Raw genomic sequence first — 23,723 nt, 5'->3', positions numbered from 1 at the left:
ACTCTGCCATGATTCAGTCCTTTACTTCTACAAGGGCACAGGTCCAAAGACAGGCCAAGTCCCTTCTGATGGGATGGGGGTTGGGAACCACCACCAGTGGCTATAGCCTGCAGCCCTCTGTGTACATGATTGTAAGGCTCACCTTACACACACACACACACATACACACACACACACACCCTCATCTCCTGGACATCCACAGGTCGGAGCCAGCTGGGCGCTCACAGCTGCCCACTCTCTTCCTCTAGTCCCCTAGCGCCTTGGGCGGCCCCGTCCCTTCTTAGACTTCTTGGTTCCTGAGGGGGGACGAATGGGAAGGGGGGCAGTGCTTGTGGGTGGTGGTGATGATGGTGGTGGCAGGAGTGGAGGTAGAGATGGCTCCATGGGCTCTGGTGGGCCAGGACTGGGCCGGAACCCCTCAAAGGGAGAGAACTTGAGGGGGCTGCAAGAGAAACCAAGGCCGAGTCAGAGCCTCCTAGGCCTAGTCAGGAATACTGGCAGCAGGGGACGGAGGTTAGGCACAGGAGTTGTAGGTCCACAAACTACCACTTTAGCAGCCTCTGTTACAGATGTACAGGGACTGAGGTCCCACAGTGAGCAGGAGCCTGAGGCTAGCCTTTAACAAAAGAAAAGCTTGGCCAGAGTAGCCCACAGGAACTGGTCTATGTCAGGGAACCCTGCCCCAGCCACATGTCTGCCCTGAACCTAGGTACCTGATGGGGGTGCGGGGACTGCTGTTAAGACGTCTGGGGGAGCGCAGCTTGGGCTGGAAGGAGAAGCCCTCTTTGATGCTGTCCAGGACAGAAGGTGCCACATATGTGAAGCCCTGTGGAGAGAGGCCAGGCCAGGTGATGCTGGCATCTCCAATTCCTAGCTACAATCCTTGTTCTGGTCCCCATAACCCCCAGGACCTCACCAGGAAGGCTTGGTTGGCACTCTCACTGAGGGCTGTGTCATCTGGACTGTCTACTGGTGTCTGCCGTGTGAATCGTGCGTCAAACTGGCTCACGTCCTCTTCTGATTGCTGTGGGAAGATCCAAGTGGGGAGTTAAAGGAATCCAAAGTGTAGGGCCTCTACGTGCCACGTGGCCAAAAAGACCCCATATACTCACCAGACTTGGCCTGAAGGGAGGGTCTACACGGCGGGCCAAGAGGTCATCCCAATTGATGTGCCTGAAGAAGGGGTGCCTCTGAGGGCAGAGGGTGCCCAGGAATATGTCAATTATTCACCTTGCCTAGCTCCCTGCTATAATCCACTTCATCCTCTGGCCCCAATTCCTTGAGACAAAACTAGATTCACCTGGACATCAGCAGCATCTCCTGGGCCACCCCCAATCCGTTGAATGGGATTCCGCTTCAGAAACTGTACAGGGAAAAGGTAAGGGTGGAGAGAAGCTGAGGTGTCTGCACAGCCCCGAATGGGGAGAAGGCAAGCAGAAAGAGGATATAAGATCTATACCATGGCCTCTGACCACTGAACCCCTCAATACTTTCAGAGTTGGGGCAACAGTGCCTTCTTCATGAAGCCTTGATGGTATGTATTCCCCTTCCCTTTCTGATGGAACAGGGCTAACGTTACCACAAGAACACCCTGCTGATAAAGACACAGATCCAGTACTGCTCAGGGGCAGTGGGCAGGCTCTCAGAGCCCAGGCCAACACTTGGGGCTCTGAATCCCAAAGCCAATGTTTCTGCCATCCCCAGAGACAAACTGGACAGGCAGGCAGGGTTGGGGAGTGGCCTTCCCCAGAGCCTAGGGATAGTCAATCATATGTGCAGAGTTTCTGACAGGGCTTAGGGAAGAGATGGAAACATACCCCTGGATGGAAAGAGGCCCACCTTTTTGGCAAGGTCTCGGGCATCCGGGGTGAGGTAGGGGGGCAGCACCAGCTTCCCTTTAATGATTTTATCCATAGTTTTCTTCCGATTCTCTGCGGTGAAGGGCGGCTGGAGAAGGCAGAAGGTGAGGGCAGCCTAGGGGTCCTCCCACCCAGTCTTGCCCCAACCTGGAAGGGATCTCCCCAACACCCACCCTGCTCCCAAGAAAGCTGGACTTGCCGATCCAGTGAGCATGTCATACATCAGGGCTCCCAGGCTCCACCAGTCCACTGCCCGGTTGTGACCAATGCGCACTAGAATCTCTGGGGCCCTGGGAGGCAGGAGGAATTGTCAGGAAGGGCAGGCCCTCTCTGGTTATTCTCCCAGACCCAGGCCAGCCAGGTGCTACTTACATGTACTCAATGGTGCCACAGAAGGTGTGAGTGATAGCACCCTCATGAATGGACTCTTTGCAGAGTCCAAAATCTGTCAGTTTGATGTGGCCTGAGGAAGAATGTTGAAAGAGATGCCATGGGATGACATATAGCCAGGTCTACTTGTGGGCTCCTCAGCCCTGCCCTGCAGACCTGACCAGACAAGGGGTGTAATGCCTGTGAATGCATGCGACATGCTCACCCTGGCTGTTGAGCATGATGTTCTCAGGCTTGAGATCTCGGTAGATGATGCCTTGGGAATGCAGATGGCCCAGGGCTAGAGTGATCTCTGCCAGGTAGAAGCTGCAAAGACAGGACAAGGTAAAGGCAGGGCAAAGGCTGGAGTGAAGGCGAGGACAAGCACCCCCAGACACCCACCAGGCTGTGTCTTCCAGGAAGATGCCTTCTCGCTCAAGATGTGTGAAGAGCTCACCACCTGTGACATAAGCACATTAGCAGCTGTGCACTTGGGCCCAGCCCCATTACTGTCTGAGCATCAGTTTCTTCTAGAGAAAAATGGGACTTATAGATCCCTCCCTACCTGCCTCCCAGAGCTGCCGTGGGGACTCAATTCAATCAGCAAACATCTACCGGCGCCTACTCACTCGGTGCCTGGCCCTGTGCTGCGTGAAGCTGGGGCAGAGTTGAGAAGACCCAGCCATTGCCCTCAGGATGCTCAGTCTAATGGGAAGACAGACATGTGGACACTGCTCTAAATGCCAGGTGCAGGGCATAGCTCTGGGAACTTCACAGAGCCTCAAGATAGAGGGCAGAAGAAGCTAATCTCAATACAATGATGGAAGGTGTGGCTTTCTCTGTCTTGATAGGGTGGGAAAAGGATGCCAAGCATGCAGGAAGAAGCTGTAGGGCTTGGCTGGTACTGGGCAGACAGGCAGAAGGAATGGGTCCCAATCACTCTTGGTGATCAAGGCTTTGCTTAGGTGTTTAGAGATGCGTGCTCTAGGAAGATGACCTTTGCAGTTAGTGGAGGTGATACAAGAACCCAGAGAAGCTAGAATCTCAGCTAGTCTAGAAATGGACCTGCTGGGTGTAGTGGCACATGCTTTTAATCCCAGAGAGGGGCAGGGAATGTTTTTTGAGTTCTATGTAGTGAGTTCCATGCCAGCCAATGCTATATAGTGAGGTCCTGTCTCAGAAAGACAAAACAAGGTGTATATCACACGCCTTTAATAGCAGCATACTCAGTCTGCAAAGACAGGCAGATCTCCTGAGTTCAAGGCCAGCACGGTCTATATAGTAAGTTCCAGGCAGGCTAGAGCTACAGAAGCAGACCCTGTCTCAAAAAAAAAAAAACAAAACCCCACAAAACAACAACCAAAAAACCTTATAGAAACAGTAAACACCCATGAGACTTCCAAGAAGAAGGGTGCAGCTAGATAAGACCTGACTGGGTGCCTGGTACACAGGGGACAGGGAGGAAAGGTAGCAAAAGTGGACAAAATTCTCCCTGGACATCACATCTACACAAACTCCCACCAGCCCCACCCACCCCACAAACACTAGGCACTGGATGGATGTTTGCTGAATGAATGAACAAATGGAGAGACAGACAGATGAACACATGGCCAGGCATGGTGCGTGAGCCTCCTAGCCATCCTCCAGTCATACCTCTCAGGATTCCCTAAGTCCCCACCCAGTGCTCCTGGGCTGGCTTCCTGCCACACACTACTCGGCCTAGCCCACACACCTACCACTGAGGCACTCCAGGATGAGGTAGAGTTTGCCACCTGTCTGGAAAGCATAGGCCAGTTCTACAATGAAGGGATGCTTCACAGATTCTAGAATGTTCCGCTCAGCCCGGGTATGTGCTGTGTCCTTGGCACTGCATACAATCTTGGCCTAGAGATGGCAGGAGTTTGTTAGAAGGTGAGGCACCCAGAGTGCTTTCCTTTTTGCTCTGCTGATTTACTGTCGCAGAATGTTCAACCTCAATATTCAACTATACAAAGGAGGAGCTAAGGGGAAGTCATGACTCTTGTTTCAAGTAAACATTGAAACACAATTTGGGTATATAAGTGTCTAGACTCTAGGTCTGTGTAGACCATCGCTGTCATCCCACTAGTAACCAACCCACAGAGTCAGGGTACCAAGGGCCAAACTATCACAATAGCCCCTTTTCTAGAAGCTTCTCCAGTCTGCCCTCCACAAGATCTGATCATGACAAAGACAATGGGAGGACTCGGCACTAGACTCGTAGGTTAAAAGCGCATGCTATGAAAGCATAAAGATACGAGTTCAAATCTCCAGTACCAATATAAAAAGCCAAGGATGGTTGTGTGAGCCTGTACCCAGGACAGAAGAATCACTGGGGCTTGCTAGCCACCAGCCTAGTTTCAGGCTCAGTGAGACTTTGTCTCATGAGAGTAAGCGATAGTAAAAGCAGTAAACTTTTCTGGAACTGGTTTATCCTCTCAGTTTCTCACCCTTGATACTTTTCCGTTTGTTTTGTTGAGACAAGGTATCATTATGTAGCCCAGGGTGGGCTACCACTCAGATCCTCCTGCTTTACCCCACCAAGTCCTGAGACAATAGGTGTATCCTACCAAGTTCAGCTAAACTTGAAGCTACTGACACACTGAACCGGACAGTTCTTTGTTCTGGGTTCCTGCTGAGCTGCGTCCTGGGCTTCTGTTCACTGAATGCCAACAGTTCTGCCTGCCCTCAGAGTCTGACAATCAAAACTTGCCATATGTGCCTTAGCAGGCAAGTTGTTTCCATTTAAGAATTACTCCAAAATAGCATATATGACAATAGATACTAAGTCAGCAAGTGCCAAGTTAAGGGCTATCTCCATCCTGTTTCTGGCTGTCTTTCCAAGACCTGGTACAGGTTGCTGGGGATGGCAGCTACTCTGTCTTTGCTGGCTGAGCAAATGACTCACCTTCCTCAAGACTTTCATGGCATATATTTTGCCCAAGTTGGTGCCTTGCACTTTTCTCACCTGGAACACCTGTAGGGCAGGGGAGACAGGATTAACTTCCCTGACCACATCCTATCTTCAAGGTGCCCCACCCTAAAGCTCTAGTATTGGGACCAAAAGGTCTAAGCTCAGCTTAAGAGTGGAACTGTAAAGATCTCCATCAGATTTTGAAAGGATCTGCCCTTTCCTCCCTCTGATTTTCAGCTCTGAATCCCATCAGAGACTCAGGAGATTTACAGGCCTCTTGGGTGTGAAGGATGGTATGCTGTTTCAGGCTAGAGCTGAGGTCACCAGGAGGGGAAGGGATGCTAGTACCTTGCCATAGCCCCCCTTGCCCAGTACACTCAGTAGCTCAAAGCAGTGGGGCCCGATGCGCTCAGGACCCAGATTCACGCTGCTCTCTGTCAGCTCCACTTCCTCATAGTGTCCCACTGTCCTAAAGACATAATAAGTTAATGAGGGAAAGGCTCTAGTGTACCCCAAGTCCCATCCCCTACTCCATGCCCTCATCCCCCAAGCAAGACCCTCACTCACTCCAGGCCAGCAGCCCTTAACTCGCCAAGGGGACACACGTCCTGTGAGAAACCAAGTGATAAGAACCACGGAAGGTGCCAGAATATCTCCTCCCAACCTAGGCTGAACTGCTTGGCCCAGGGGAGAGAACCAAGGATAGGAATTCAGCAGCAGGGATGGGGAAAGTTTGGGAAGGAGAGACCAAGGATAGAAAAGGGAAGATCCGGTCCAGGGGCTAGAGTTGGGGCTAGGGTTGGGGTTGGGGCTGGGGCTGGATCTGGGTTTGTAGGGGTCACAAACCACTCAGAGTGGGGAGCGCAAGGACTTTGGTTATCCAGCTGGGCTCCTGGGTCCAGTCGCACCCGGAAGAAAACACTCACCGCAGGGCTGAACTCCGGTTCGCCTTCGCCCTCGCTTCCTTCCTCAGTCTCCAAGTCTAAATCAAACACGGCTGCCATGGCCCCGTCGGTCCCGCGGGACCCTCGGCCCCGACCAGGCGGAGCTCTGACTGACAGCGCCAAACTTGGGTTACATCATCTCTCCGCGACAGCAGTAGCCGCGCGCTCTGATGACGCAAGCTAGCCTAACCCACTCTCAAGTCGGGTGGGAAGAAAAGATGGCGCCTGTCGGAAAGCCTCTCGGGAGTCGTAGTTCCAGAGATCTTGACCGCCCATCCTGCAGCATTATGAATAGGCTTTACTAGACCATCGTCCTCGTCGGTTTCTCCTGGGTCAGCTCTCGACCCGAGCAGCATGCACAGAGGCTCCCATTTTGACTCTGGGGCAAGTTCAAGATTTAATGGGCAGAAATTACAGGTGCGTGAAGGTTTAAGTTTAAATGGCAACTCCTCAGCCCTTCTTAGAGCTAGCTGTGAGTTGCCTAGAAAGAAAAACTGTGTCTGTTCTAATGTATTAGGGAACAGTAGGCTATATTAGGGACACTCCTTACAACCTCCCTGAAGCTCACAGACCCTGCAGGTCTGACATTTTCTGGGCGACTGCCTGGGCTTTGTTACAAGGCTCCCGTTCTGAAGGGCTCAACACACCTAAATATGGACTTTTGCTAATTTAAGCATACCGAGTATTCCTGCTGCCTAGTTCAGAATAAATACTTTAATAGAATATGGTTGAAAGGATGGATGAGAACTGGCGAGATAGTGCAGGGAGTAAAATCACTTGTCACATAAACCTGACTGCTGGAGTTCTATCCCAAACTAAGCCTGTGCATTTTAATTGGAGTCTGTCTGAATGGCCTTTCCATTGCATAGGGGATGGATGCCCACTGGATGCACAGTGTGAACTCAGATGAGCAAAATTTAGGGGTATCCAGGTCAGCAGAGGGATCACTACCTGAATGTGACCTAGGATTGTAATTCAAGAAAAAAAAAAAAATCCTCGCCGGGCAGTGGTGGTGCACTCCTTTAATCCCAACACTTGGGAGGCAGAGGCAGGTGAATTTCTGAGTTTGAGGCCAGCCTGGTCTACAGAGTGAGTTCTAGGACAGCCAGGGCTATACAGAGAAACCCTGTCTCGAAAACCCAAAAAAAAAAAAAAAATCCTCAAACATACATGTAGGTATAAGGTAAGCCCCTGGCAAAGGTCAACCCTAGGGGCCAGCCAATAGGGTGCTTTTCCACCTCTCCTCCCACTCCCCAGCTCCCCATCTACTGAACCCGAGTGGGGCCACTATCTAAAACAAACTGGATTCCAGATACTTCGCTAGTTCACAAGACTTTATTTGGGTAGGCATGTTTTCGGGAGCTGTCCATGGCTCCTGTGCTGGACAGAGGCAGGTGTTTTCAGAGTAGCTAGCTTCCTACAATGAGGAAAGGTGTGTACACAGAAGTCTAAGGGCCAAGCCAGTTAGATACGCCAGAGGCCAAAGCAACCAAATGGGTAGAGAACATGTATGGTATATGGAGGGAGTTGTTCAGGAGTCTGACTGCTGCTTATGAATGAAGATAGAAAGTAAGAGAGGACCTGGAGGCTGACCGAGCATGTAAAACCATAAACAGAGAAGGCTGGTCTTTGCATCCTGTCCACATCCACTGTGATAGGACTGTGGAAGCAGTCATTTTTTTTCTCTCTGAGCCTGCTTCCTCATCTGTAGCATGGGGGCACTAGAGTTTGCCTGAAAGTGTGAAGGGAAATGGTTACTCCTAGTGCTGATCACAGACATTTGCTTTTACTGCTCAGGCCAACAGACACAGTGACACACTGCCAGACATTTTCAGCAGGTTCTACAACTGTCCTGGACCTTGTGTAAAGACTGGTGTGCCGCTGGGCAGTGGTGGCACACACCTTTAATCCCAGCACTTGGGAGGTAGAGGCAGGTGGATTTCTGAGTTCGAGCCCAGCCTGGTCTACAGAGTAAGTTCCAGGACAGCCAGGAGGGCTATACAGAGAAACCCTGTCTCGAAAAAACAAAAAAACAAACAAAACAAAAGACTGGTGTGCCTATCTCAGATTTCATGGCCTTTGTCCAAGGCTAGGGATCGGTGGAAGTTCTCTCCTGTATAGGGCACAAGAAGAAAAGGACCTGGAGAGTAGGAGGAGTGAAGGAGGAGGAGCCTGGGTTTCACCCACTCCCATCTGGCCTGGGCACTGACTGTGGTGATGAAGCTGTTATTTGTTAGTTCTTTAAAGGTTAAGAGTCCTGGGGATGCCTGGGGCTATATGGAGGCTTTCAGGAAGGCAAGAGGACCCAGCAAATTCCAGACACTTTGTTTATGGTCCTTGAATCTAGAAGACTTTGATGTCAAAATTACTCTACTGTTCTGGAATAGACTTGAGCCATGGGAGTGTGCTGAACCAGGTTTGGGGCAAAGTGACAGAGAGAGGAGCAGGAAAACAGAGCGCCACAGCCCCTGCCCCTAGCACGTCATCCCTGCTGCTCCTTGACTCCAGTGCTATTTGAAATGAGACAGGAAATGAGCAACTGGGTAGTTGGGCCTGTCAATGCCTAAGCCCTGACAGATGCCTAGCAGGCGGTGACGGGCCTCAGCAGGGCTGGGCCCAGCACAAGCCACACTGCAGTAGGGCTCCTCATACTGGCCAGGTATCAGGGCCTCCTCCAGCAGGTTGAGTCGCAATTGACCCTGGTCATGGAGGGCTTGAAGGGTCTCCCGACTGCTAGGGGAACTCAGCAGCTGTAGGTGCTGGGACACCAGGCACATGACACCCACTAGGTAGCCACGGGCACGAGGGTGGGCAGGCAAGGCAGGCTGCAGGCCACAGGCCACCATTGTAGAAGCCAGAAGCAAATCCACACCATAGAGTTCCAGGATCCAGTCTCGAAGGTAGAACCCTCCCATGCGAGGATTGATCTCGATGAGCCGTGGCCCAGCCCCAGTCATCTTGAGCTCCACATTGAAAACCCCATCCAGCAGCCCACAGCCCAGGCAGCAGCGAAAAGCTGCCTGCACCATCTGGGCCTCCTGCTCTGGTGCTAGCCCAGTGGGCATGCAGGCTGCAGTCTCTGTGAAGCCAGGCAGCCTTGTGGGGCCATTATCAGAGACAAAAGCAGCCAGCAATCGTCCACCGAACACCACCAGGTCCACATCATGCTCTGTGCCCTCAACAAACTCCATCAGCAACATAGCATTGCCCCAGCCCAGCCCAATGCCTGGGTGGTCAGCCTCACCCTGCAAGTCATGGAGGATCCGGGAAAAGTGCTCATGGCACTGTGGCCCATCCTTTACCAGCTGCACGCCTACTGCTCCTGACCCAAATTCCAGCTTCATCACACCTGGTAGAGGTACCTGATAAATGGCCCTCTCCACATCAGCCTCGCTCTCCAATGGGCAGCAGGCCACGGCATGGAGGGAAGTTGAAGGCCAGGGTGGGCCCTGACATCGCAACAGATGTAGTTGGGTGCGGCTCTTCTGCTTTGCCAAACACATGGCAGCTGGGGGGCTGCAGGGCAGACCCAGCTCACGGCAGAGCAGAGCAGTAAGCACCAAGCAGTCATCCCAGAAGGAAAAACAGCCATCTAGCCTCAGGTTCCGTGTCCGCACCAGCTCAGCCAGCAGCCGTGCGTTCTCCTCGTCCCTCCGGTGCTCAGTCACATCAAAGTGGATAAAGGTCTGCACCAGCTGGGATGCGAAGTGGTTGGGGTCTGATTCCACCAAGTGCAACTGAAACGAACCGAGGGACACTCATGTGAGCAGGCTTGGGTCACGGAAGACACAGGATGGATTTCTACAGGGTAGACACCAGGTGCTCAATATATGTTTATTGATGATTTGAATAAACGTGGAGAGGTGAGACACCTACGTCAGCCTGGATAGGAGGAAAATCAGAAAAAACCTTCAGGAGGAAAGGGCGAGCTGAGTGAGAGGGACAGGGTGCACGAAGAGTCCACCAGACGGCTCATCAGAGCATGCTCACAAGTGGCTTCCCGAAGGGCTTGGAGACCAGCCCTCAGGGTCGGGGCTGCAGCAGACAGGTGGCTTGCTTATCATTCCTCCCACATGTCCTAACACTGCAGTGTGATGAGCAGGACTCCTGAGGGGCCCCATGTCCCCAAAGCTTGTGTTTGCCAGGTGAACAGAGACACAAGGCAGCTGCTACTCAAGGCAGAAGCAGCCCCTGATGAGGGAGGAGAAGTGGCTGTGTGTCAGGTAACTCAGGAGTCTGTCAGTCCTTCAGCTGGCACACACACTGTCAGGTAGGAATTGTGATGCCAAGGCTGTTGAGAATTCCCCAGGGACCGTGCATGGTGGAAACCAGGCAAGGAGGTCACTGTGGTGGACTAGAGCCAGCCTGAGAAAGACTCAGCGTCCTTATCTGTTTCAATAGGAGTGGTAATGTCTGTTGCCTGGCTAACTCCAGATCCTACAATATGAGTCCCTGCCTTCTTCCAACAATAAACTTAACTTGAAATCTATGAAGTGTTCATTTCACTCCTGGAGGATCCTATGTGCCAAGCTGTAGAACTTCAGCTTCAAAGATCTTTCCCCCAAGGCAGACTAAACTTCTTCACCCAGATGTTCAATACCTAGTAGCTACTAGGTTTGGTGGTACATATTTCCAACATCTGGGAGGCTGAAGTAGGAGGATTGTGTTATGAATGTCAAGTCTGGGCTACATAGTGAAAAATCTGTCTGGGGAAGAAGGTGTGGCGTGAGAGCTCAAGAGGGCCATCCCAGCACTAGGAGACAGAGGCAGAAGGAGCGCAGAAAGTTCAAGGCTAGCCTGATTTTTCTATTTCAGGTCAGGCTGAGCCACAGAGTAAGACCATGTCTGGCACAAATAAATAACCACTAAAATAAACAAAAAAATATAAAATAACACTCCTGAAATCCCAGAATCTGGAGGTGGAGGTAGGAGGATTAATTCAAAGCAAGCTTCAGCTATATAAGGAGTTTGAAGCCATCATGAGTTATATGAGAACATATCTCAAAGATCCCCAAACACTGAGGGCTAGAGAAATGGCTCAGGCATTAAGAGCACTTGCTGTATTTGCAGAGGACCAGAGTGTTCGCACCCACATCAGGTGACTCTGGATCTGATAATACCCTCTTCTGGTCTCTAGTGACACCTGCATGCACCTGTACATATACATACTTCAGAGCCAAACACATAAAATTTAAAAAATAAAATAAATTGTGGCTGGAGAGACAGCTCAGCAGTGACGAGCCCCAGCTGCTCTTCCATAGGACCAGGTTTGATTCTCAGCACCAACATAGCAACTCACAGCAGCCTGCAATTCTGGTTCTAGGGGGGATCGATGCCCTTTTCTGGCCTCTGTGGACACCAGGCTCGTACATGGTGCACAAACATAGTTGCAGGCAAAATACCCATATACATACAATTAAAAATAAATAAATAAAAATAATGGCATCCAGGTCTCTAGCTCAGGGATAGAGAGCTTGTCCCCATAGTATGTGCAAGGCCATAATTCGATCCCTAAAATAGCAAGAAAAAAAATCTGACCGTGGTGGTGTGGCTTCAATTCTAGACCAGGGTAGAAGAGGCAAGAAGATTTCTGGGAGTTTGAGGCTAGCCTGATTTACATTGCGAATTCCAGTCAATCAGGACTATATAGTGAGACTCTTTCTCAAAAATAAATAAAACAGAGAAGTCAGCTCCTCTATTGCCGTGAAACACCGCCAGTCTCCTGCCCATCATCCCAGCCTATTTATTCCACCTCGTCTTTCCTTTGTTTTTTCTGAGGGGCCTCTCTCACGGCAGCGAGGCCCGCCCCTCGCCAGGAAGGCCCGCCTCCGGAAAGCGACCACTCTCTTCTGAAGAACTAGTCCCGCCCATTCATAGCCCGCCCTCACCAATCAGAACAGTATTTGCCTTGCCCCGCCCACCTTCAGTCCGTAGTCCCGCGCCGCCTCCCACACGAACTTCTTGCTGACTCCGCCGGCGCCGATCACCAGCAGCTGCTTGCCGTCCATGAGGTGGCGCCCTGAGCGCCGCAGCATAGTCTCCACCAGCGGTGCTGCGGCTGCCTCCTCAGCTGAGTGTACCAGGCGTGGCGCAGCCCACATCCCCTCAAGCGCGCCGCATGCCTCCAGACACAGGCCACTGTTCAGCTTAAGAAGCACGGGAGTCAGCGTGCGTCCGACCACTGTGAGAACGAAGTCCACGCCTGGGCCGGGCGAGAATGCGCGGATTGAGCTTCCCTCAACCCGGTTCCCACACCGCCCAAGCCGCCCAGCCCGAGCTGCGCCGTCCATGCTCACCGAGGAAGTCGGTGTGCACTTGGCGTCCACCACGCTGCTCCACACTCAGTCCGGCCTCCAGGGCCAGTACTGCGGCCAGCGCGGCTTCAGCTGCTTCTTTGATGCCCTGTCCCAGAAGCGCCACCTGCGCCTCCTCTTCCAGGCCGCACTGGGCCAGCGCCACCCCCAGTGTCCTCGGCAGGGTATAGTGGTGCCGCACGGGTCGATCCCCACGGCCCACGCCACACACCACCTGACCACAGTGCAGTTCAGAAGGGGCTGGCCTGGGAGAAGTCCCGTCAAAGCTCACCTTTCTTTTTTTTTTTTTTTTTTTTTTCTTTTTGGTTTGTTTTTTCGAGACAGGGTTTCTCTGTGTAGCCCTGGCTGTTCTGGAACTCACTCTGTAGACCAGGCTAGCCTCGAACTCAGAAACCCGCCTGCCTCTGCCTCCCAGTCCCAAGTGCTGGGATTAAAGGCGTGCGCCACCACTGTCCAGCTCAAAGCTTACCTTTCTAAGTACCCCTTTGACGCCTGTGCATCTTCCCTACATCGAGAACCAGGCCCCACCTTCCCTGCACTTCAAGAACCCCTTTCTTCCATCCAGACCTAAACTTTACAAATCACTCTCAGCTTCACTGGCCATCTGGTGCCCAGATCCCTCAGGGTTATGCTGGCTTCCAGGCCCAGCTCGAAAATTCCACGCATGCTTGCTCTAACCTGCTCTAGCTACCCTGGTTTTTCCTAGCCTTAGCATGTCTCTTGGAAAACTCTCATCATCTCCCCTGGAGTTCTGCTGAGTATCCAGGAGGCCCCCCAAGCCTTCCTGGGTCCCTCAGCATGGCACCTTCCTATGGGACTGACCCTGAGTTAGTTTCTTCTGTAAGGAGAAGCATTCTGGAAAAGGAATCAGGCCCTCAGGACAAGGAAGAGGGGTTAAGCACAAGAGCTCGGGCTCCTGATATAGAAGGGTTAAGGAAGGTTGAAGAGGAAGAAAAAAGTGTCAACCCTAGGAGTCCCCTTGGAAGTAACCAGAACCTCCTACCCCAAATTATATCCTCTCTGCACCAGGAAGGCCCTCATCAGAGCAGTGGGGTTAGGCAGAACTGGGGTGGACAGAACTGTGTCCTAGACCTGAGCCATTCTCACCTTACTCAGTAGGGGCCTGTCACCCTGAATTCGACACACCACTGCACAGATCCGCACAGCCAGCTCAGGGCCAGGTGCAGGACTGCCTGGGGGAACATGAGAAGTCTAAGCCCAGAAGCGGTCTAGAGGTCAGTCTCTGCCCCCAATTTCTGGCTGGCTCAGGTGAGAACCTGGTAAGGGCAGCCGGACAGGTGGGCACATGGCCTCCACAAGGACACTCTCCTCCTCCTCCAGCTTCTCCAGCAATCCCAGCACTGTGCTCACCACTGTGGATGGCTCTGCCCGCAGGTGCAGAGGCAATACCTGCTGTCCCCGCCAGCGCCAGCCACTGAGCCTCACAGCCACCTACAGCAGAAAAGGGAGAGGACCTTCCTCACCACCACTACCTCATGAGCCTGAAAGGTAGGATGCTCATGCCACAGGTGCCAGTAAGTACACTGAGGTAGGAAGGCACGGGGCACTGTTATGGAGAAATGGGACAGTGGCAGAGCTAAGAGTTGGGGTTTATTTCCCAGCAGGACTTGGTAATCACAGCATGGGTTCCCTCCTGCAGGTGCCCACATAGACCTCAGTGCAGAAAGGGCCTCTTGTTACCTGTGAAGCATCACCCAAAGCCTCGGAGTGCACAAAGGCCTCTACTTCCTCTTTCACCAGTGCTTCCTGGCTTTCCTTCCCACTGAGCTCCACCAGCCGTAGTCCAGGGCTGCCATCCCCTCCCCGAAGCAGCCCTGGAGGCCTATAAGTGAAAGCCAGGGTAGCTGGCACGGCCACACCACTCTGCTGGGACAGCAACCACCTCATCAGCAGCCGGTCCTCCAGCAGCCGTGCCAGCTCCGATGAGGCTCCTGTGGGACAAGTGAGGTTCCGAGCCAGCTCTGCTGCCTCCTTGCCATGGCCGGACTCTGGCCCCAGGCCTGCCAGGAAGTAGGTAGCATGCCGAGGGGGGTCAAAATCATCCAGGAATGTCAGGCCCCCTGGATAGAAGCTCACAGCCTTGGAGACGGACAGGGCCGCCTCACCCTCTTGGCCTGGAGTTTCCACCTTCATCAGCCAGGCAGGGGACAGGCAAAGGAGCATGTTTCCTGTGGGCAAAGGGAGGAAGGTGGCTGGCCAGGGAATGCGGAGTAGTGCCGACACCCTCCACCCCCTGCCCCGGCTTCTGTGTCATGGGGGTCAGTGACTCCCGGAACCCACCCCTACTCAGAGCATGGCAGCTGGTCCTGTGGAATGCAGGCAGTTGCCAAGGTTGGTGGGTATTTTGGGATGTGGCTGGGCTAGGGCAGGGCTGCCCTTTCTGTAGGAGAGGCTGGGGAACTTGGGCACACACTCACCAGGGCTCTGGACCCCACCCTCCAGCAACAGAGATAGGAAGGTGCTGGGGGAACCCAGAATGCACAAGGTCACCTCTGCCCCAGGGCAGCCTGGGGGAAGAGAATGTTGTCATGTTCACCAGGGGTCCTCCTCTTGCTGCCCTTCTGCCCACTTTTCCCTACCTCCACTTTACCACCCTCACCCTTAGGCCTCCCAGGTCCTTCTTAGGGGTCAAATGAGAAGAAGACAGAGGGAGCTGAGTATGAAAGGGGAGATGCCCGACATCCCTGCCTTGAGACTGGCTCTGTTTTATCTGCATCTGATCTAGAAGGCACTGGAAGATGAATCTAACCTGAGTTTGGATTTTGCACATGACCTCAGAAAGGCCACTGTTTCTCTAAGCCTCAGTTTTCCAGTCTGTGATGGGAACAAGTCTGTGATTCTCATGTATTCTAGCTGAAGATCATTTGGTCCACACAAAATTATTCATGACCCACCTGATCTATGAAACAAGGAGGCATCTTGGGATCGCAACTGCTCAGCTGCATCCATAGCATCTCCTAAGACATCGCTCTAGAAGTTTCAGCTCCATAGAATATGCAAATGATAGCGTGGATTTCCAGGGAGCAGGATGGGTAGGGTGGGACATGGTGGGGAGCCCTGACCTGATGTCCTTGGAGACATGACCTGCCTGCCCTAGGCCCTCTGGTTTTGCCTTTAGATGGAACCAGAGCCTGAGGGAGGAGCCAGCCTGGACAGACAAGGGGAAGCAACTGAACTTAAGGTCCCTCCCTGTCTCTGGGAGACCCATTTTGCAGAGCCCTGAGGCACCTGTACGGGGTGCCTGGCTGCGATCCTGGGTCTCAGGAAGGCCAGCTTGCTGTAGACAGCTCTGAAGGAGACCGTAGTAGTACACAGTCCAGGCCCGAGCCTCAGCCTCTTCCGGGGAGCCCTTGCAATCGAGGCTAACATCCTGGCGCCAGGGCCCAGGGAAGCAGCCTGTGGGTGGCAGGCCAGCACCTCCTTTCCATGGTTCTTCCTTTCCATCCAGGTCCTTGGAGCCCAGGGGATAGTCGGACTCTGTACTCAGTGGATCCAGGCAGAGCTGAGCAGAGGGCAGAAACAGTACACCTTGGGCAGGATTGGCAAAGGAGTATCTTAAATCACTCAATGGTATGAGCCAGCCTCCCAGTCTTCCCACCTGGGTCAAGTTAAAAGGACCAGAAGAGGAAGGAGTTGAGGGGAGGGAAGGCTTACCAAGTGGGAACTGTGGCTAGGTACAGTACACTGATAAATGACACCAGTCTTGGGCCAGCGAATGGGAAGGGACATACTCTCCATTGAACTCCTGACCCCATCACACCTAGGGTCGGTCCTAGCTAGAATCATAGGAGCCTGGGGTTTATCACTGCAATCCCAGCTCCACACAGTGCTGACACACAGTAACTGGTCCACAGATGTTTCCGAACTGAAATACTTCAACCATTGTCTAGCCCTGTTCTCTCTGGGACTCCGACTCTTCTACCATCATGGAGTTTGCTGTTACTTATTAGGAGACTTTTATTTCCTCATCACCCCAATGTAACACCTCCTGGTGAGGGCTGGCATCCTTTTTATTATTGGTGTTTTGTTTTATGAGTTGAGGCTGGCCTCCAACGTCTGTGTAGTAGAGAATGACCTTGAACTGATCCACGTATCTCCTGAGTGCTGGGTCATCAGCATGTTCCACCACTGCAGGTTTACATGGTGCTGGGGAGAGAACTCAGCCCCGGGTAGACTGAGCCCGCACTTTACCAACTGTCTTGTAACCCCAGTCCCTCCTTTTGTTCCTTTTTCTTCTTCATTTTTCCTTTTCTTTTTTGAGACAGGTTTTTGCTTTTTAGATCAGGCTGACCTCAGACTCTAGACATTCCACCTCCCAAGCAATGAGATGACAGGTGTGCACCACTACATCTGATTTCAGAGGGAGCTGGGAATTGAACCCAGGGCCCACTACATGCTAGGCAAGCATTCTCTAAACAAATTAGTCTCTCTGCTTGGTTGGTTGATCAGTTTGCTATATGGCTGAGGGTGGCCTTGAACTGGCAGTCTTTATGCTTCAGACTCCTAAATGCCGGATTGAAAGCATGTGTCACCACACCTGGTTCAACATGTCTACAAGTGTATGGAGTTCTGGCACTATTTTCTTTGCAGGAAGTCTGCAGGAAGAGGACACCTCTGTCCCCTGTCTGAGGTGGGGAGCCTCAGGATCATAGAAATGAGGACATTACTCGAGTCAGTGCCTCGGCCTATACTAGTCTGGCAGCTGGGCCTGTCTTTCAGGAGATAGGCTGAGCCATCCACTTTGAACAGGTTGCTAGTTCTCTCTGGCTACCTGATGCCTGTCTTAGTCCCACCTCGTGGGTTCCATCTTGCCTAGAGGAAATCATCTGTTGGCTCAAAAACTGTAAGCTATGGTCCAGTTATTCAAGGTCTGGACTTCAGACCTTCACTTGCATCTTGGGACACCAGGGCTGAATTCTTTGTGTCCTTTCCTAGGAAAGTACTCTGATGCCATGGACTCACGGCTCATCTTTGTGTCCCAGTGCTGGGCAGGTAGGCGGTATTCCATAGGAATGAGGAACTGTTATCAGGCTGACAGCACCTACCTCCTGGGGGATAATGTGGCACAGGTGAGTGCCTGGTACACTGGGTAGGGGGTCAAGTGATGGAGCCGGTTATGGGGTGTAAGCTGACAGTCCTCAGGGCTAGGTTTCTGGGTGCCAGTCCTTGCCCTCCCTCTATCCAGGGACTTGGACCTTTGTGGGAAGGGACCACAAGAGACTCACCATCTTGGAGGTAGAGAGGCAGAGAGACTAGGGGACAGAGAGACAAAACAGGGATCAGAGCAACCTGGTCCCTGTCTGACCTTTCAGCCCTTAAGACTTCAAGGAGCCCATACATCCTGTGTCCTATCCCTGCCCCACCCCCACCCTCAAGGGAAAAGAGGAATTTTTTGCTCCGTGGACCCCAAGAGCCATGCATCTCTGAGCCCTCCAACCCCTGGTTACACCAGCTATGCTAGGGACTGGGGTGTTGGCTCAGCCCCTGCAGTGGTGGTGGTTGAAGGTGGGGTGACCAGGGTTCCCGTGAATGTGTAAGATTAGTGTTAAGTTCTACAAGCTCACAGGGTCCCCAACCCATGTCCCCACTCAGCCCCGCTCCCTGGCTCCCATGGGGTAGGGCAGGAACAGGGGTACCTGCTATTGGCAGCAACTGGACCAGGCTAGGCAGGTGGGCAGGTGAGCAAAGAACAAGGGCGTTCTGCAGTGGTGGAGGCACAACACACTATGGCAAGTGGCTTGTCCTTATATAGTGAGCCTGGCCATGCCCCAGGCGGGGCCGCTTAGACTCATGCCAGAGCCCCGCCTTCCCCTTTCCCCAGCGGCTGCCTCCTCCGCAACCCAGGCTTAGGACAAGGGACTTGTGATCCAGAGGGTGTTGGGATCTGATAAGCGACACAGAGGCAATCCACAGAACAGACACAACCCTGAGCCAGAGCCTAGGACTATCCAGACAAATCTACAGTGAGATTCACAGGGGAAAATAGAGGAAAAGCTATGGACTGGGAGGAGAGGCATCGTGGGGAGAGCGTGCCCAGCATGTTACTGGAGCCGCCTGGGGCACTGGCTCCACCCTCCCCTTAGATGGTGCAAAGCTCCCAGTGCTCCCAGCCAGGCAGCTGTCAGTCCTAGTCAGGAGCCCCTGGCTACAAGGCAGTCTCTCAGTGTCCTTCCAGAGCCAGTTAGATAGTATGAGGACAGCTGATTAAAATGCTGGCGTGAAGCCAGCAATATATACATACTCCTTGCAACGGCAAGGCCAATATCCAGGAGCAGGGCTTCCAGAAGCCCGCATACCTGATTTGTGTAAGTGCAATTACACCCACAATCTCCCTGAGAACCACACAATCATACCTGGAGGCTCATGCAGTCTGCCAGTGTGTATCACACTAGTAGGTTCCAATCCTGGCTCTGGGCTACAGGATCTGGCGGGCTAAGGTCTCAATACTGAAGCTCACTTTCCTTCTGCCCTCGGCCATAGCGCCTAGCCCCATATGTACCAAATGCTCTGACCCTCCCTTCCCCCTGCTTGCTCCCCAGGACCTCCACTGTTCTCAAGAGCATCTTAGGCAAGAAGAGTATTGAGGAGCCAGAAGCACTCCTTGAAAACAGAGGTAGCAGCTTTCATAGTTTCCCGGAAAGTGCATGCATAGAAGTCTAAGAGGACCACTTCTGTCTCTACCACTCAGAAGGGAAGGTGACTTATCTAGGGTTCCCTAGTTCTCCATGTCCCCCACCCCCACTGGACTTTCCAGAGTTTCTGTGGACTCCCCTGCCCCAGGTTTACATATGCCTCAGGTAAAAACCCTAACTGAGGTCCCTACCCTAACTGATTCCTACAATGAGGGGCACAGGCCAGGAACCCCACTTCTTGGCCACATGTGTATCCTAAGCAACAGAGGGGTCCTACTGTGAGGACAAGGTGGAGTACAGATGGCTTATGCAGCTTTTGAAGATTTGGCTTCTCATTTTCACTTTTTTTTGTTTGTTTGTTTTGTTTTTTGTTTTTTGTTTTTCGAGACAGAGTTTCTCTGTGTAGCCCTGGCTGTCCTGGAACTCACTCTGTAGACCAGGCTGGCCTCGAACTCAGAAATCTGTCTGCCTCTGCCTCCCAAGTGCTGGGATTAAAGTCATGTGCCATCACATCTGGCCTATAAATGTTTATTCTTGTAACAGGCACTGTATGAGAGCATGCAGTATCTCAGTTCTTAACACTGAAACATGAGAGATTTTGTTTCAAAACACAAGCAGACAAGGTGTTGTCTTGATAAAACAACCAGCTAGTCATGGTGGCATTCACCTGTAATCCTAGCACTCAGGAGGCTGAGGCAGTAAAATCACCATATTTGTGGCTAGGTTTTTCTACACAGCAAGTTTCAGCCCAGCTTAGGCTACCTATCAAGATCCTTTCTAGAAAAAGAGAAAAAAAAAAAAAAAGAGCCAAGTATAGTATAAACACATGTAATCCTACCACATGAAAGATGGAGGCAGGAACAGGAATCAGAAGCTCAAGGCCAGCCTTGGATTCATAGCAAGTTCAAGATTAGCCTGAGCTATTTGAGAACGTGTTTCAAAAAAAGAAAAAAGAAAAAGAAAAACAGAACAGGTGAAATGCGTGAAGAGATGGCTTAATAGTTAAGTTCTTCCACAGGACCCCAGGTTCGATTCTCAGCACCTACACAGTAGCTCTTTTTTTTTTTTTTTTGGCTTTTTAGAGACAGGGTTTCTCTGTGTAGCCCTGGCTGACCTGGAACTCACTCTGTAGACCAGGCTAGCCTCGAACTCTTGAACTCAGAAATCCACCTGCCTCTGCCTCCCAAGTGCTGGGATTAAAGGCGTGCGCCACCACCGCCCAGCTACACAGTAGCTCTTAACTGTCTGCAATTCCAGTTCCAGGATATCTGACATCCTCTTCTAACCTCCTTGAATGTCAGGCAAGCACAGGGCACACATATACAAAAAAGCAAAACACTTATAAACAAACAAATAAAAATGGCTGATAAGATGGTTCAGTTGCTAAACACATTTGCTGCCAGGCTGAGATCAAACCTGAGAACCTGAGTTCAACCCCTGGAAGCCATAGAGCCAACCCCTGCAGGTTGTCCTCTGACCTCTACACAGACGCTACACACACAGACAGACACATGCACCCAAACAACATAAAAACATCAGTCGGTGTCTCTTTGCATTTGACCTCCCTTACCCCAGACTTTGCCCATTATATATAGCCCAGTCCTTTGTAGCCATAGTCAGTTAAATCATTTATACTTTCTTTCACTCAGTTTTTATGATAAAGGCACTCTGGCTTTGTAGATTCTGGAGCCATTTTTCTAGGTGCTCTTCAGCTTTGCTGCTGGGTGGTGCCGGGACTGGTCCAGTCTTCTGGCCAGTATCATCGTGATGGTTCAATTTCATGAAAATCTCTGTCTCAAGAGTTGTGAAATGGGTGACCAATCCAAGTTGGGCAACTTCAGTTTGTGCTCAGGTCCCTGAGATGTGGGGCAGGCATGTGGCAGAGCTGACTCAATGTCTCTGTCAGGAAAGAGATAATGTCACCCAAGGCTGAGCTGGGCCAAGTTAGGATAGGTTGAGATAAGGTGACTCTGCCCAGATGTCACTATGATGACAGTGAGATGGGCAGGGAGACCAAGAGGAAATCTGGGATACGAGTGGTAATCTGCCCATTATCTGTAGGGTAAAACGGAGGGTCTAAAAGATCTTGAAAGTCTTTTGAATTCAAGAACTTGGCAGGGGGAGCACATCTTGGCTCTGAACCTGGGAGGCTGTGGGGAAACTTTTGTTGTGGAAGACACTAAAAGATAGAGATCAAGAGCTCCCTTTCCAGCTGGGGGTGGTGGGCTTATAATCCTAGCACTCAGGAGGCAGAGGCAGGTGGGTCTCTTGAGTTCAAGGCCAGCCTGACCTACAAAGCAAATTCCAGGGCTACACAGAGAAACTCTTGTCTTGAAAAGAAAAGGAAAAAAAAGTACTCTTTCCCCCATCCTAGGGTAGGGATTCATGTAGACTCCCACTCACCTGTGTGAGCTCTCCTGTCTCAACTCATATCTTTTGGGACAATACAGGTTGGCAGACACCACTGTCCCAGCTTCCGTGTCCACTGTTGAACGCCCTAGACGTGCTTCCTGACTCTAAGCCCCTTCCTAGGCAGCTTCTGAAGGAGCTGCTAGGCTCACAGGAAATAGTTGCTCAGTTGCTTATGGCATAAAGGCACCTGGTTGAGGAGTCACTTGCCACTGCTTCACACCATATCTCCCAACAGGATTGCATGGGTCCATGTTGCCTAGAGCAGGCTGTCTTTTCACAGCTAGTAGAGAAGTGTAGAAGGATTGGCACCACTTTGTGGATGAGGGCCCTTCAGAATGTGTGACTACAAGTGTTCACATTAAAGCCGGGCAAGGAGGCACATGCCTTTGATCCCAGCAGAACCAGAGACATTTGGATCTCTGTGAGTTTGAGGCTAGCCTCGTCCACACAGTGAGATCCTGTCTCAAAACAAAAACAAACAAACAAAAGCAGCCATTCACATAAACCAAGCACACTTGTAATCCCAGACTTGGAAGGTAGAGGCAGGTAAATCACTACCAGTTTGAGTCTAACCTGGTTCACAAACTCCAGGGCAGCCTGGGCTGTATATAAAGAAACTATCACAAAACAAAACAACTGTGCTTGCACAAGGAGGAACCTATTTCTCTCTCTGCCTTCTCAGAGTTACCATGGAGATGGCTAGCAACAGGACCTGCTCAAGAGCTGCCCAGAGAATGCTTCCCAGAGGAGGAATGACAGTGACTCTGCTGCAGCCAGGGTCCTGCTGGAAAGCACCTACTACCAGTGAGACACTGCTTCAGAAACCGGCTGAGTGTGTGGCTCAGCAACGCTTGTGCCATCCCCATGGTCTCCTAGAAGAGCTTATCTGTAGAGGGAAATCAGCGTGTGGGCGGCCTCCTCTACCTATTGCATGCCAGAGATCCCCACTTTTTTGTGTGTTTGTTTGAGACAGGATTTCTCTGTGTAGCCCTAGCTTTCCTGGAACTTGCAGAGATTTATCTGCCTCTGCCTCCCCAGTGCTGACATTAAGAGTGTGCACCATCACCACTAGCAAGATTCCCCACTTTTGCCTACCAGGGCTTGGGCACTGACTAGAGCCTCTGAGATTATATCATGGCAATCCTAGCTGCCTCTGCCTCCCATTGTCGCCTTGGGCTGCATGCTCAGCCTCCCAAGCAACTTTTCTCTAGTAAGGCTGTTGGGACCTGTGCAGACACTGGGCAGGGAATCTGAGGAACAGCCTTATGAACCCCAAATGAAAAGATGATTAAGCTGCAGGTACCCCAGTGAGTGAAGACGATGAAGGGAGGGAGGCCCCAGGGACCTCATGTGTCTTTTTCCTTCTCCTTCTGTAGTGGGGATGGAATTCAAGGCCTCACACAAGCTAGACAAGCGCTCCTCCACTAAGCTACATTCCCTATCCCTGTTTCCTTTCTTGTTTTGGGACACAGTATCCCTAAGTTACCCAGGCTGGCCTTGAACTTAGTAGGTCAGGCAAACTTGTGACTCTCCTGGCTCGGTCTCCAGTGTAGCTTGGAATACAGGCATGCAGCACCAGGCCTGGCTTTTCTAAGTATTTAACATAGGAGTACTCCAGGAGAGTAGGCCAAAGTGCATGTCCAGGGTTGTGGTGGTCAAGGTCGGGTGCTAGTGGTTCATGGGATGCCAAGAGTGGAGGTGAGAGTAAACCTTTGGTCTGCGGTGGTGGTAAGAATTTGGCCAAGTTTTTTCTCCTTCCAAGCCTCCATTTCCCTAGGGAAATTACAGGTAAGGGCCTGGTCTCCTATAACTCTTTCCTCCAAAACAAGCTCTTGACAAACTACTCCTGATCCTCCTACCTCCAGTTGCTGGGCGCTTGGATTGCAGATGTGTGTCCTCTGGCTGGGCTCACAGAATGCATTCCTATAGCCCCATGGCTAGAACGTTCCAGTTCCAGATTCTGAAAGGGGACCATGCCAAAGTCCCCGCACAGCTGATCGAACTCTCCTACCAAGGACCCACATCTATTATGGCTAAGTGTGTATGCTGGCATGTGGCTTCCCCTTTGCACACCGGCTCTTTCCCAACATTGTCTCTCAAGGAACTGATACCAGGGATGTGTCCTGAGCAGGGCTGTGTAATCATACCTGCAAGGATACACTGACCTCTGATCCAAATCTTACACAGGGAAAATCTTATTAAAAAAAAAAAAAAACCAAACAAACAAAACACACCCGTGA

The 23,723-nt window shown here is 51.7% G+C and overlaps 2 protein-coding genes across 4 annotated transcripts; both read right to left on the bottom strand.

Annotated features, from left to right (window-relative positions):
* Nucleotides 1-4: 4 nt before the first annotated feature.
* On the bottom strand, nucleotides 5-6,307 carry Rps6kb2 (ribosomal protein S6 kinase B2). 3 transcript variants are annotated; one of them, XR_003711891.1, is made up of 15 exons: nucleotides 6,087-6,307; nucleotides 5,728-5,768; nucleotides 5,509-5,629; nucleotides 5,155-5,223; nucleotides 3,965-4,112; nucleotides 2,794-2,933; nucleotides 2,631-2,688; nucleotides 2,455-2,555; nucleotides 2,232-2,322; nucleotides 1,840-2,149; nucleotides 1,301-1,363; nucleotides 1,113-1,190; nucleotides 917-1,024; nucleotides 714-826; nucleotides 5-442 (listed from the first exon to the last, which is right to left on the bottom strand). XR_003711891.1 is itself a non-coding variant. In XM_028770891.1 (15 exons), exons 1-15 carry the CDS (start codon nucleotides 6,162-6,164, stop codon nucleotides 253-255), a joined length of 1,458 nt encoding a protein of 485 aa, XP_028626724.1. In that variant the 5' UTR covers nucleotides 6,165-6,307; the 3' UTR covers nucleotides 5-252. The 3 variants fall into 3 exon arrangements, 2 of the variants coding, with proteins under 2 accessions (XP_028626724.1, XP_028626725.1); XM_028770891.1 differs by lacking the exon at nucleotides 2,794-2,933 and having other exon boundaries at nucleotides 1,840-1,947; nucleotides 2,059-2,149; XM_028770892.1 differs by lacking the exons at nucleotides 2,794-2,933; nucleotides 6,087-6,307 and having other exon boundaries at nucleotides 1,840-1,947; nucleotides 2,059-2,149; nucleotides 5,509-5,624; nucleotides 5,728-5,743.
* Nucleotides 6,308-7,420: 1,113 nt separating this feature from the next.
* On the bottom strand, nucleotides 7,421-14,944 carry Carns1 (carnosine synthase 1). Its single transcript, XM_028771106.1, has 7 exons — nucleotides 14,857-14,944; nucleotides 14,120-14,607; nucleotides 13,696-13,870; nucleotides 13,526-13,611; nucleotides 12,401-12,632; nucleotides 12,026-12,306; nucleotides 7,421-9,841 (listed from the first exon to the last, which is right to left on the bottom strand). Exons 2-7 carry the CDS (start codon nucleotides 14,600-14,602, stop codon nucleotides 8,615-8,617), a joined length of 2,484 nt encoding a protein of 827 aa, XP_028626939.1. The 5' UTR covers nucleotides 14,603-14,607; nucleotides 14,857-14,944; the 3' UTR covers nucleotides 7,421-8,614.
* Nucleotides 14,945-23,723: the final 8,779 nt, after the last annotated feature.

The sequence above is a fragment of the Grammomys surdaster genome, unplaced genomic scaffold (genome assembly GCF_004785775.1).
Source record: "Grammomys surdaster isolate TR1022 unplaced genomic scaffold, NIH_TR_1.0 205, whole genome shotgun sequence".
Lineage (NCBI taxonomy): Eukaryota > Metazoa > Chordata > Mammalia > Rodentia > Muridae > Grammomys > Grammomys surdaster.
Note: the sequence above shows the minus strand (reverse complement) of the source record. Positions and strands in the feature narration are given on the sequence as shown.